The 14,734-nt window shown below is 47.4% G+C and overlaps 1 protein-coding gene across 1 annotated transcript in view; it reads right to left on the bottom strand.

Annotated features, from left to right (window-relative positions):
- itgae (integrin subunit alpha E) overlaps positions 1–14,734 on the bottom strand; it is a 116,830-nt gene that overhangs the window by 60,827 nt on the left and 41,269 nt on the right. The window contains exons 7-8 of the mRNA XM_033045589.1: positions 10,698–10,813; positions 4,550–4,704 (exon numbers count right to left, since the gene is read on the bottom strand). Coding sequence (XP_032901480.1) covers positions 4,550–4,704; positions 10,698–10,813 — 271 coding nt within the window. The remainder of the gene's footprint in view (positions 1–4,549; positions 4,705–10,697; positions 10,814–14,734) is intronic.

Genomic DNA, 14,734 nt, shown 5'->3' with positions numbered 1-14,734 from the left:
CCTCTGTTCTTTACACATATATAAAATACTTCTGTTAGTTGATGGCTATTTTGAGATAATAGGGACTGAAGGACTGAGAAAAAAATGTTTAGTTTAGTTTTGTTTCGTTTAGAGATACAGAGTGGAAACAGGCCCTTTGGCCCACCGAATCCGCGCTGACCAGCGATCCCCGGGCACTAACATTACCCTACACACACTGGGGACAATTTCACAATTTTACCAAAGCCAATTAACCTACAAACCTATACGTCAAAAACTTCAAATTCCTGGGTGTGCATATTTCTGACGATCTTTCCTGAACCCAGCACACTGATGCAATCATAAAGAAAGAACATCAGCGCCTCTACTTCCTGAGAAGATTATGGAGACTAGTATGTCAAAGAGGATTCTTTTGTACTTCTACAGGTGCACAGTAGAGAGCATTCTGACTGGTTGCATCGTGGCCTGGTTCGGCAACTTGAACGTCCAGGAGCAGAAAAGACTGCAAAAAATTGTAAACACTGCCCAGTCCATCACTGGCTCTGACCTCCCCACCATCGAAGGGATCTATCGTAGTTGCTGCCTCAAAAAGGCAGCCAACATCATCAAAGACCCACACCATCCTGGCCACACCCTCATCTCACCACTGCCATCGGGAAGAAGGTACAGGAGCCTGAGAACTGTAACGTCCAAGTTCAGGAACAGCTACTCCCCTGCAGCCATCAGGCTATTAAACACGACAACCTCATAAGCTATGAACGACAATAGGCTATTATTATTATTATTATTGCACTGTTATTGTGTGGGGTTTTTTCTGAGTTTTTGTTCTATTATTTATTATGATTACATATTTTGTTGTGCTGCAGCAAGTAAGAATTTCATTGTTCTATCTGGGACATATGACAATAAAACACTCTTGACTCTTGTCTTTGGAGTGTAGGAGGAAACTGGAGATTGCTGAGAAAACCCACTCAGGTCACGGGGAGAACTTACAGACACTGTACAGACAGCACCCATAGTCAGGATCGAACTCGGATCTCTGCCGCTGTGAGGCTGCAACTCTACCGCTGCACCACCGCATCGCCCTTTATTGTGGAGTTTTTAATGCATACCATACCATACCGTGAATGACATGCCAGATATAGAAAATCAAATATGTTACGCATATCCCCATATGTGTCCTCATATCAGATGTGGATAAACCTAGAATAAGATGTAGAATAAGCAGGAAGCGATTCAGAGGAGATGCGAGGGGACCTTCTTCACCCGGAGCATGGTACCTGGAATGCACTGCCCGAGAGAGTGGTGAAACTGAGTCACAACACAGAAACAAGAAGTGGCTGGATGACGACTTGAATCTCCTGGGCATAAAATACTATGGAGCAAGTTCTAGGAGGTTGCATTAATGCCTATCAAATTGGTCGGTGTGGAGAGCTTGGGCCGAATAGCTTATTATCATGCTGTACAATACTGTGACGCTGAGACATCTCACCTAATACCAAAGGTAGATGCAAAATGCTGGAGAAACTCAGCGGGTGAGGCAGTATCAATGGAGAGATACCTCATGCCAATCCACCCAATGTGTCTCAGACAAACTGTCCAAAGACCATCTGTTCATAAGTAACAATATACTTAGCAATTTTAACAAGATAATCTTCCACTTCCAGTAATCCTACTGTTGTAGATGCTTTGCACAGTAAGACATGATCTGTAGCTTGCTGCCTTGAGGAGAGGAGGAATCATGTTTGCGAGCATTTTTTAAAAGAAAATGGATAAATACTTGCAACGGTAAATTTATAAAGTTTGGGGACCAGGGAAACTGGACAAACTGGATAACTTATTTAAGGTACCCATGTGGCAGTCCCTGGTGGTTAGCCACGCGTGGTGCGAACCCTCGGCTCTAGGGGTTGGGTCACGTGGTCTCGTCATCAACCCCGACAAATGCCAGTTCGGCCTCCGTGCCATCGAGTTTCTGGGCCACCGAGTGACGCAACACGGTGCTGTTCCGCTCCCCGACAGGGTGGAGGCCATTCACCAGTGCGGCCTTCCACAGTGCGGGGCCTTCAGGAGTTCGTAGTGATGGTCACGCTTTATCACCGATTTGTGCCGGCGGCGACAAGGATAATGCGGCCGCTCTTTCAGTTGCTAACTAGTAAGCGGCGGTGACGTGCAGTGGAACGACAATGCGGTGGCTGCTTTTGTCGGGGCGAAGGAATGTTGGCTCGGGTGAAGATGCTGTTTTCATCCGCGGGTGAACGCTCCTACAGCCCTGACGGTTGGATGCCTCTGACTCTGCGGTCGGTGGTGTCGCTCGACGGTCACTGGCGGCCCCTCCCCTATTTCAGTCGCCAGCTTAACCCGGCTGAACGGAATTACAGCGCGTTCGACCAGGAGCCCCTCGCCTTGCACTTGGCAGTTCGACACTTCCGCTATTTCCTGGAGGGCCGGGACTTTACTGCCTTCAGTCCATAAGCCCCTCACCTTTGCTTCGGATCCCTGGTTTGCTCGGCAGCAGCGCCAGCACATATCGATCTCCGAATTCACGACCGACATCCGCCACATTGCAGGCAAACGTAACCTGGTTGCTGACATCCTGTCCCACCCAGCCATTGGGCTCGTCCTCGACGTGGCTATTCCGCCTTGGCTGCGGCACAGCTGGCGGACGAGAGATGCCAGCCTACCGAACTGCGATCTCGGGTTTAGTGTTGGGTCCCACCGGCATTACTGTCATGTGCGACGTTTCCATGGGGCAGCCGCGGCCCGTTGTCCCAGCTGCCAGGCGCCGCCGGATTTTCAACGTCATTCATGGGTTGGCCCACCCGTCTATACATGCGACAGTTGCAAATGGTGGCTGCGCGTTTCATGTGGCATAGATTGCGGAAGCAAGTCGGTTGTTGGGCCCAGGCGTGCATTCCGTGCCAAACATCAAAGTTGCAGCGGCACGTCCAGGCGCTGGTGCAGGAGTTCGCAGTGCCTCGCCGGCGCTTTGACCATGTTCATGTAGGTAACATGGGGCCGCTGCCTCCACCCCGGGGTGCCTCGCATCTACTGACGGTGGTGGACCGTTTTACACTCGTGGACACTTCTGCACTGACGTGTGCTCGTGCCCTCGTAGCCCACTGGATTGCCTGTTTCGCGATGCCACTGGACATTTCCTCGGACCAGGGTGCCCAGTTCACGTCTGAGCTGTGGTCCGCAACGGCTCGCCCGTTGGGGACACAACTCCACCACACGACAGCATATCATCCCCAGTCTAATAGGTTGGTGCAGCGGTTCCATCCCCATCCGGAAGCAGCCGTCATCTGTATTGGTCAGTTTGCAGGAGAGGGTCGGTGCCCTGTCTCCTGTCCCAACGTCCCGCCATGGTGTGGCTCCTGCCCATGTGCCGCCCACAGGTCGCCTTTGCAGCGCCCATATGGGGGTCCCTTTTGGTGTTGCAGCATGGGCCCACTACTTTTGTCTTGGACATGGGTGGTCGGCGGGGACTGTGTCTGTGGCTCAGTTGAAGCTGGCTCATTTGGATCTTTGCGAGTCAGTGCAGGTGGCCCAGCCTCGTCGTCAAGGGCGTCCGCCTTCTTGTTTGCTCCCAAATTCGTTCGAACCGGGCATGTCCCCTGTGCGTGGGAACATTTGCACGAGGTCCGGCCGCCTCGTTCATCTTTCCATTCGGTTTCATGCCTCTGGTTCTGGGGGCGGGGGTCCTGTGGCAGTCCCTGGTGGTTAGCCACGCGTGGTGCAAACTCTAGGGGTTGAGTCACGTGACTTGGTTTGGCGGTTGGTGCGGGTCACGGGGTTTCCCTGGGGATAGATATAGTGGCGGGAACGCCCCTGCATGTCGTGGTAGTTTTGGGAGCTGTATACAATTAAATAATTCTTCTCTTGACACTCATGTCCCGCTTCACCCGACAGCATGGGCGGCACGGTGGTGCAGTGGAGGAGATGCTGTCTCACAGTGCCAGAGACCTGGGGTCCATCCTGACTATGGGTGCTGTCTTTACTGAATTTGTACGCTCTCCCTGTGAGCTGCGTGGGTTACCTCCAGGAGCTTCAGTTTATTCCCACACTCCAAAGACATACAGGTTTGTAAGCTAAAGGTTTGTAAGTCTGAAGAAGGGTTTCGGCCCGAAACGTCGCCTATTTCCTTCGCTCCATAGATGCTGCTGCACCCGCTGAGTTCCTCCAGCAATTTTGTGTACCTTCGATATTCCAGCATCTGCAGTTCCCTTTTGAACAGGTTTGTAAGCTAACAGGCTCGGTAAAATTGTAACCTGTTCCTAGTGTGTGTAAGATAGTGTTAGTGTGCGGGGATCGCTGGTCAGCGCAGACTTGGTGGGCCAATGGGCCCATTTCCGTGATGTATAGCTAAACAATTCTGCATTGAGTAATTGAATAACATTCCATATGCAAACACATGGCTGATGAACAGTACAGTGTGCAGAATAAAAACTGATGTAGCAGGTAGACATGGAATAAAAAGATTACTGAACCATTTGATTTTTGAACTCCAATGCATGGACACATCAATTTACAGAGTGTAATTAAAAAATTACGGCATAAATCTAATACTCACAGAACATGTTGTATTGCAGAAGCTGTCTTTGTGACTTGACCGAATTGTGGCATCTCATCAATAACTTGGAAAATCCTGCTACCCATTGCCTTACTCTGCTTCAGATTGAATATGGTTTCGATATCATTACTATACTGAACCAAGGCAAATGTGCACTGTCAATGAAAACCAAATATTATTTCAGTTACTACTCAAAATCACAACCTATTATTTGAAAATTATTCCACTCTACCTTATACATATAAAACTATCTAAAGTAAGTCATTAATAGAAAGCACAGGGCGGCACGGTTGTGCAGCAGTAGAGTTGCTGCCTCACAGTGCCCGACACCGGAGTTCGATCCTGACTGCAGGTGCTAGTCTGTATGCAGTCTGTACCTTCTCCCCGTGACCTGCGTGGGTTTTATCCGAGATCTTTGGTTTCCTCCCACACTCAAAAGCTATACAGGTTTGTGTTTTAATTGGCTTGGTACAAACATAAATTGTCCTAAGTGTGTGTAGGATAGTATAAGTGTGTGGGGATCGCTGGTCGGGGCCAACTCAGTGGGCCAAAGGGCCTGTTTCCATGCTGTATCTCTAAACTGAACTAAACTTCAAAGGAGCACTATCAGGCAAAACGTCACACCAAATCGGATTACCAAACAGTTGGTTAGAGGTAGAATTTAATGAGTTTCATGGAAGGAAGATAGATAGAGAGTTAGAGGCATGCTAAGAGGTTTAGGGAATGAAATGTTTTAGATTAACATCTTGTCAGATTGAGTTATTCAGCTTATTGTTGGAAAATTAAAATCGGAAAAGATAAAAAGGGATGAACTAGAGGGGCAGAGAAACCTTAAAGTTGCTGAAGAAGGGTTTTGGCCCAAAACGTTGCCTATTTCCTTCGCTCCATAGATGCTGCTGCACCCGCTGAGTTTCTCCAGCTTTTTTGTGTACCTTCGATTTTCCAGCATCTGTAGTTCCTTCTTAAACACTTAGAAACCTTAAAGTTGTTGGGCTGGAGGAATTTACCATGATGAAGTTGGGACAAGAAATAGAGGGGTTTATTAACATGGAGGGGAATTTAAATGCAGTCAAGCACAGTGGACAGCAAGAGTCTGTGCGAACAGTTCAACTAATAACCATCTCGTATAGGTAGAAATAATGGCATGGAAAGCCACATATTCACATGGGCAAACAACGTCATAGGTAGGATTTATGAAAGCATTAGACCAAGTGGGACCCGTTGGGTCCCATGTTCACATGGGAGGGCTGGTCCCCCAACGCAATATTCCACGTCTCCACCACTTCCAATATTGGTGGCCGGGGGGGGGGGGAGCTTTCTCGAGCGCTAGTATGGGTGTTGTGGAGTGAAGGGACTGGTTTCCAGAGGGCTAGTATGGACATTGTTTTGCCAAATGGATTCTTGGGGTGGCAGCTCAGTCACTCAAGCCTGATGTGCTAGCAGCTCACGCATGGCTGGTCGGTTGGCAGTTGACTCACGACTATTCCTTGGAATTCCATTTCAAGCAGGGTGCAAGGCCACCAAATTCAAATGCAGTTTCCTACCACTTTAAGCAGGGTGCAAGGTCACCAAACTCAAGTGCAGTTTCATGCGACTTGAAGCAGGGTGCAAGGCCACCAAATTCAAGTGCAGTTTCATGCCATTTCTTCTTTTGTGTGGCGTGCACAGCCTAAAGTTGTTGGACAACTTGTTTTATTTGATCTTCCGTTTGTGCACGTCGAGTTGATTGCATTAGTCGAAACAGGGCGGACCACGTGAAGGTTGCAATCTTTACCCCAATGCCATTTCAAGCAGGGTGCATGGCCACCAAATTCAAGTTTCACACCACTTGAAGCAGGGTGAAGCAACCAAATTCAAGTGCAGTTTCCGACCACTTCAAGCAGGGTGCAAGGCCACCAAAGTCAAGTGCAGTTTCATACCACTTCAAGCAGGGTGCAAGGCCACCAAACTCAAGTGCAGTTTCATGCGACTTCAAGCAGGGAGCAAGGCCACCAAATTCAAGTGCAGTTTCCAACCACTTCAAGCTGGGTGCAAGGCCACCAAATTCAAGTGCAGTTTCATGCTACTTCACACAAGGTGCAAGGCCACCAAATTCAAGTGCAGTTTCCAACCACTTCAAGCAGAGTGCAAGGCCACCAAATTCAAGTGCAGTTTCGTACCCCTTCAAGCAGGGTGCAAGGCCACCAAATTCAAGTGCAGTTTCCTACCACTTCAAGCAGGGTGCAAGGCCACCAAATTCAAGTGCAGCTTCATGCCACTTCAAGCAGGGTGCAAGGCCACCAAATTCATGTGCAGTTTCATGCCATTTCATGCAGGGTGAAAGGCCTCTACATTCAAATGCAGTTTCATACCATTTCAAGCATGGTGAAACCACCATAATACCACCATAAAACACCACAAAACACCGCATAAGCACCACACTCACAGTTCAGTAGTTTATAATCCCTCCCTCCTCCCACCGGAAGGGGCGTGGCCTTCATGGCTCGATTGACAGGAGAAAGATTCTCAACATTTTTTAAACACTAATAACACTTTTATTTTTCATTGATGGGAAGAATCCTCTGCACCCGATGAGCGGAGGGGACTGAGTAAGATGGCCTAAAATCACAGCCGTAAGTGGTAGCGTTTTATCTAAATTCAATATACAGTACAAACAGGAAGTTGTCAAGTTTCCACCACTATCAACCATTTGCAGTGCTTCACTTCAAACCAACCACCACCAACAGCCATTTGCAGTGCTTCACTTCAAACCAACCACCACTAACAGCCATTTGCAATGCTTCACTTCAAACCAACCACATTTTCATTTTCAAACCACATTAAGGGCACTCAAGGTCAGTAAAACCACACTCACAGTTTAGTAGACATGTGTTCAGTGTTATTCATAGCTGAGACTGAGAGACATGACCCTCTCCCCCATCTTGCAGCGACTAACTGAAGCGCTCAACACTTCCGTGATTAATAGTCCCTCCGGAAGGGGCGTGGCCTTAATGAGAGTGAATCTCAACATTTTTTAAACACTAATAGCTCTTTTATATTTCATTGATTGGAAAAATCCTCTTGTCCTGCACAGCGGAGGGTGACTCTGAGTAAGATGGCCAAAAATCATAGCCGTAAGTGGCAGCGTTTTTTCTAAAATCAATATACAGAACAACAGGAAGTGGTCAAGCTCAGACTTTTAGTAATATAGATAGATTAAGGGTTTGGTACACACGCTAGAGGCAGAAAACGTGTTCCCGATGTTGGGGGAGTCCAGAATCATGTGCCACAGTTTAAGAATAGGGGGTAAGCCATTTAGAACGGAGATGAGGAAACACTTTCACACAAAGAGTTGTGAATCTGTGGAATTCTCTACCTCAGAAGGCAGTGGAGGCCAATTATCTGGATGCTATCGAGAGGGAGAGGGAGAGGGAGAGGGAGGGGGAGGGGGAGGGGGAGGGGGAGGGGGAGGGGGCGGGGGGGGGGAGGGGGGGGGGGCGCGGCAGGGGGAGGGGGGGGGGGGGGGGGGGGGGGGGGGTAAGGGGGAGGGGGAGGGGGAGGGGGAGGGGGAGGGGGAGGGGGAGGGGGAGGGGGAGGGGGAGGGGGAGGGGAGGGGGAGGGGGAGGGGGAGGGGGAGGGGGAGAGGGAGGGTGTCCATGTGGGCACAAATGACAAAGGCAGGAATAGGAATGAAGTCCTGCAAAATTATTTTTGGAAGGTAGAAAATAGATTAAAAAGTAGGACGTCCAGGTTAGTGATCTCAGGATTACTCCCAATGCCACGTTCTAGGGAGAGAAAGAACAGAAAGATAGGAAGGGAATATGGATGGCTGAGGAGTTGGTGCAGAGGACAGGGATTCAGATTTTTGGACAATTGGGATTTGTTCTGAGGCAGAGGTGACCTATATAAGAGGGATGGGTTACACCTGAACTGGGGTGAAACCAATATCCTGGCAGGCAGGATATTGCTACACAGGTGGGTTTGCTGGTGCTGCCCAGGTGAGTTTCAACCAGATTGCTAGTGGGGTGGGATCCAGTGCAGGACTAAAACACGCAAGTCATTATGGAAGGCAATGAGAGAAAGTTCAGAGGACAGGATAGGCAGGAGCAGAGCAGGGAGTGAGGAAGGAGTGAGGAGTAGATTTAAGAAATAAATGAGGAGGGCAAAAAGGGGGCTGGAGATAGCTCTGGCAGATAATATTAAAGGAAATCCAAAGAATAATCCAAACAGTGTAGATGCATTAAGGGAAAGAGGGTAACAAGAGAGAGAATAGGACCCCTCACATATCAAATCGGTCATCTATATGTGGAGCTAAAGAAGATGGGCAAAGTACTCAAAGAGTATTTTTCCTCTGTATTTACTGTGGAGATAGACATGAAGACTGGGGAATTTGGGACAGTTCATGGAGATGTATTGAGATCTGTCCATAGAGCAGAGGGATCTAGGGGTGCAAGTATATAGTTCCTTGAAAGTCACCCTTATCTATCTGTGACGCCACTTTCAGAGATCCATGTACCTGCACTCCTAGATCCCTCTGCTCTCCAACATTTCAAAGGGCCCTGCCATTCACTGTGAAGGTCCTGCTCTGGTTTGACTCCCCAAAATGCAACCTCGCACTTATCTTTATTAAACTTCATCAACCATTCTTCTGCCCACTTACCCAGCTGATCAACATCCTGATGTGATATTTGATAACCATCTTCACTATCTACGATGCTACCCACACCCGAGTCATCTGCTAACTTATTAATCATGCCGTGTACATTCTTATCCAAATCGGTGATATAAACCACAAACAACAATGGCCCCAACACCGATTCCTGAGGCACACCACTAGTAACCGGCATCTAGTCTGAAAAACAAGCCACCAAATTCACCCTCTGCTTCCTTCCATGGAGTCAATTCCCTCTCCATGGATCTTGTGCAATCTAACCCTCCAAATTAGCCTACCATGCAGAACCTTATAGAAACATAGAAAATAGGTGCAGGAGGAGGTCATTCGGCCCTTCGAGCCAGCACCGCCATTCATTGTGATCATGGCTGATCATCCCCTATCAATAACCCGTGCCTGCCTTCTCCCCATATCCCTTGAGTCCACTAGCCCCTAGAGCTCTATCTAACTCTCTCTTAAATCCATCCAGTGACTTGGCCTCCACTGCTCTCTGTGGCAGGGAATTCCATAAATTCACAACTCTCTGGGTGAAAAAGTTTTTTCTCACGTCAGTCTTAAATGACCTCCCCTTTATTCTAAGACTGTGGTCCCTGGTTCTGGACTTGCCCAACATTGGGAACATTTTTCCTGCATCTAGCTTGTCCAGTCCTTTTATAATTTTATATGTTTCTATAAGGTCGCCACTCATCCACTGGAGTTTAGCTCCAGTGAATACAAGCCTAGTATTTTCAATCTTTCCTCATATGACGGTCCCGCCATCCCAGGGATTAATCTCGTGAAACTACGCTGCACTGCTTCAATCACAAGGATGTCCTTCCTCAAATTAGGAGACCAAAACTGTACACAATACTCCAGATGTGGTCTCACCAGAGCCCTATACAACAGCAGAAGAACCTCTTTACTCCTATACTGAAATCCTCTTGTTATGAAGGCCAACATTCCATTAGCTTTCTTCACTGCCTGCTGTACCTGCATGTCAACTTTCAGTGACCGGTGTACAAGGACACCCAGGTCTTGCTGTACCTCCCCCTTACCTAACCTAACCCCATTGAGATAATAATCTACCCCCTTGTTTTTGCCGCCAAAGTGGATAACCTCACATTTATCTATATTATACTGCATCTGCCACGCATCTGCCCACTCACTCAACCTGTCCAGGTCACCCTGCAACCTCCTAACATCCTCTTCACAGTTCACACTGTCACCCAGCTTCGTGTCATCCACAAACTTGCTAGTGTTGCTCCTAATTCCCTCTTCCAAATCATTAATTTTTATGGTAAATAGTTGCAGCCCCAACACCGAGCCTTGCGGCAGTCCACTCACCACTGCCTGCCATTCTGAAAAGGACCCGTTCACTCCTACTCTTATCAAAAACCTTGCTGAAGTCCATGTAGACAACATCTACAACAGGACAACTTTTTTAGTTGCTTCTTCTGTTTTGAATTACATCTATGCATTGACCCAAGTCCCATAATGTTGCTAATTTTCATTAATTACCTCAGGACATTTGTCCCCAATGTTCTTTGCAATGTTTTTAATAAAGTCTTTCGCTCTTCGAAAATCACTTTCATCAATACTTCCCGATCCATCCAGGACAATTGCAATCTCTGTTCCTGCAAAAACAAAATCTTCATAAGTGATTGTGAAATAAGTAAGCATCACATGAGATCATATCGGAGAAGCATCATGTCTCCATTTCCTTTTTCACACAGGAAGAGAGTTTAGACAGGTTTTGATTAAATCTATGTTGTTAGGAATAACAGCATAGATACATTATAATAAAAACCGCTAACGAAGCAAACAGATAAAATGTGGTCGGAGACAGTCATAGCTTTGAGACAGCCCAACGAGTCCACACCAACCAGCGTTCACCCCGTACACTAGCACCATCCTACATACTAGGGACCATTTTTACCAATTAACGTACAAACCTGTACGTCTTTGGAGTGTGGGAGGAAACCGGAGCAAACCCATGCGGTCATAGGGAGCACGTACAAACTCCGTACAGACAGCACCCGTACTCTGGATCAACAATGAATTGTACTCGGTCATCGACTCTCCTCACACAGAGAACCATGATACCCCGCTAGCTCGGTCCAATACATCTCAAGAGATTCAAGAGATATTTATTGTCACATGCACCAATTGGTACAGTGAAATTTGGGTTACCATACAGCCATGCGAACAAAAAAAGAACACCACACGATAGACTTTAACATAAACATCCCCACACAGCGGAATCAACGTTTCCCACTTTGAGGGAAGGCACCAAAGTTCAGTCATCCTCCTCTTTGATGTTCTTTCATGTTCACCCGTAGTCGGGGCCTCCCGAGCTCCCTGCAGTCGCCGCTATGAGCGGCCCGATGTTCAGGCCCTCTCGCCAGGATGATGGAACTCCGACGTCGGAACAGAAGAACATTCTCAGCGGCTTGGTCATATAACCATATAACAATTACAGCACGGAAACAGGCCATCTCGGCCCTTCTAGTCCGTGCCGAACACTTACTCTCACCTAGTCCCATCTACCTACACTCAGACCATAACCTTCCATCCCTTTCCCGTCCATATACCTATCCAATTAATTTTTAAATTATAAATTCGAACCTGCCTCCACCACCTTCACTGGAAGCTCATTCCACACAGCTACCACTCTCTGAGTAAAGAAGTTCCCCCTCATGTTACCCCTAAACCTCTGTCCCTTAATTCTCAAGTCACGTCCTCTTGTTTGAATCTTCCCTACTCTCAGTGGGAAAAGCTTATCCACGTCAACTCTGTCTATCCCTCTCATCATTTTAAAGACCTCTATCAAGTCCCCCCTTATCCTTCTGCGCTCCAAAGAATAAAGACCTAACTTGTTCAACCTTTCTCTGTAACTTAGGTGCTAAAACCCAGGCAACATTCTAGTAAATCTCCTCTGTACACTCTCTATTTTGTTGACATCTGTCCTATAATTTGTCGACCAGAATTGTACACCATACTCCAGAATTGGCCTCACCAATGCCTTGTACAATTTTAACATTACATCCCAACTTCTATACTCAATGCTCTGATTTATAAAGGCCAGCACGCCAAAAGCTTTCTTTACCACCCTATCTACATGAGATTCCACCTTCAGGGAACTATGCACAGTTATTCCTAGACCCCTCTGTTCAACTGCATTCCTCAATTCGCTACCATTTACCATGTACGTCCTATTTTGATTTGTCCTGCCAAGATGTAGCACCACACACTTATCAGCATTAAACTCCATCTGCCATCTTTCAGCCCACTCTTCCAAATGGCCTAAATCTCTCTGTAGACTTTGAAAATCTACTTCATTATCCACAACACCACCTATCTTAGTATCATCTGCATACTTACTAATCCAATTTACCATGCCATCATCCAGATCATTGATGTATATGACAAACAACAGTGGACCCAACACAGATCCCTGAGGCACCCCACTAGTCACCGGCCTCCAACCTGACAAACAGTTATCCACCATCACTCTCTGGTATCTCCCATTCAGCCACTGTTGAATCCATCTTGTTACTCCACTATTAATACCCAACAATTGAACCTTCTTAACCAATCTTCCATGTGGAACCTTGTCAAAGGCCTTACTGAAGTCCATATAGACAACATCCACCACTTTACCCTCATCAAGTTCCCTAGTAACCTCATCACAAAATTCAAGAAGACTTCTAAATTTGCCACTTCTTACCGGAGACCGCGCCTCCCAAGGTCCACAGGTGGAGCTGGGCAGAGATTCACACTGGCAGCCCTCGGCAAAGGGATACTAGGACTCCGCGATGTTGAAGTCAATGCCGCCCGCAGCTGGAAGTTCCGCAAACCACAGCTCCACGATGTTGAAGCAGCAGGCACAACACTCCGGAGCTTCAAACGGCAATCCCAGGTAGACATCGCCCGCTCCGCGATGGCAAATCAGTGCTGTGCCGTTGCTGAAGCTCTAGTCGGTCTCCGGAAGGAAAGGCCGCACCAATCCAGTTGGTAGGCCGCGAATGGGGGGGGGAGTGAGGACGCGACTCGGAGAATAGTCGCATCCTCGGCAGGAAGTGACTGAGAAACGGTTTCCCCCTTACCCTCCCCACATAAAAATACTAGGAAATACTCCAACACATACTTTTTAAACAGACAAAAATAAAAATAAGATGGAAAAACAGACAGACTGTAGGCAGAGGCTGCCATCATGCAGCACCCCTAATGGCAGAACTCAGATCTGCTCTCATGAAGGTAAACTCTCATGAAGAGAAATGGCTGACACGGATGGAGCTCCTGTACGGGTGTTCTGAAATCGTGCACCAATGAACTGGCCAAAGTCTTCGCTGACAAGTTCAACATCTTTGCCCTCTATCCAATCTCCTTCGAAGAAACCTCCATAATTCCAGTCCTCAAGAAATATAAAATGACCTGTCCCAACGACAGCTCCAACATCGACCATACTATAGTGCTTTGAAAGGCTGGTAATGGCCTACATTTCAAAAGTGATAGGAGTGGAATTAGGCCATTCGGCCCATCAAGTCTCTTCTGCCATTCAATCATGGCTGATCTATCTCTCCTCCTAACCTCATTCTCCTGCCTACTACCCATAACCCCTGACACCCGTACGAATCAAGAATCTATCTGTCTATAAAAAATCCATTGACTTGGCTTCCATGGCCTTCTGTGGCATTTGCACCAGTCGCAGACAATCTAGACTCTTTGCAATATGCAGTCAAGAGATATAGGTCAATGGAGGACATCATCTCTATTGCACTACATTCAGCTCTAGATCACCTAGATTACCTTGATAATAAGATCACCAATGTCAGGATGTTGTTCATTGACAACAACTCAACCTTTAACACCATAGTACAGAATAAACGTATCCCCAAGATTACGGCACAATGGCGCAGTGGTAGAGTTGCTGCCTTACAACGCCAGAGACCCGGGTTCAATCCTGACTATGGGTGCTGCCTGTACGGAGTTTGTATGTTCTCCCCGTGACTTATGTGGCTTTTCACCAGGAGCTACGGTTTACCCCCACACTTCAAAGACGTACAGGTTTGTAGGTTAATTGGCGGTAAAATTGTAAATTGTCCCTAATGTGTGTAGTATACTGTTAATGAGCGGGGATCGCTGGTCGGCACAGAATCGTTGGGTCGACTGGGCCTGTTTCCACACTGTGTCTTTAAACTAAACTAAACTAAACCAGAGTCTGAAGAAGGGTCTCGACCCGAAACGTCACCCATTCCTTCTCTCCAGAGATACTGCCTGTCCCGCTGAGTTACTCCAGCATTTTGTGTCTATCTTAAACTAAATCAAACCTTCTGGATCTTGGCTTTGGGACCAACATTTGCAACTGTTTTCTGGACTTCCAGACCCCAGTCAATTAGAATGGGTCATAACTTTTCCTCCACAATGATCCTCAGGGTTATATGCTCAGACCCATGTACTCCCTGTACACCCATAACTATGTGACCAAGAACAACACCAACTTGTTCTTCATGTTCACCGATGATACCACTGTAGCTTGCCAGATGAACAACATC

Source organism: Amblyraja radiata, chromosome 28, assembly GCF_010909765.2.
Source record: "Amblyraja radiata isolate CabotCenter1 chromosome 28, sAmbRad1.1.pri, whole genome shotgun sequence".
Taxonomy (NCBI): Eukaryota; Metazoa; Chordata; class Chondrichthyes; order Rajiformes; family Rajidae; genus Amblyraja; species Amblyraja radiata.
The sequence above is the reverse complement of the archived record's forward strand: the minus strand, read 5'-3'. Positions and strand labels throughout refer to the sequence as shown.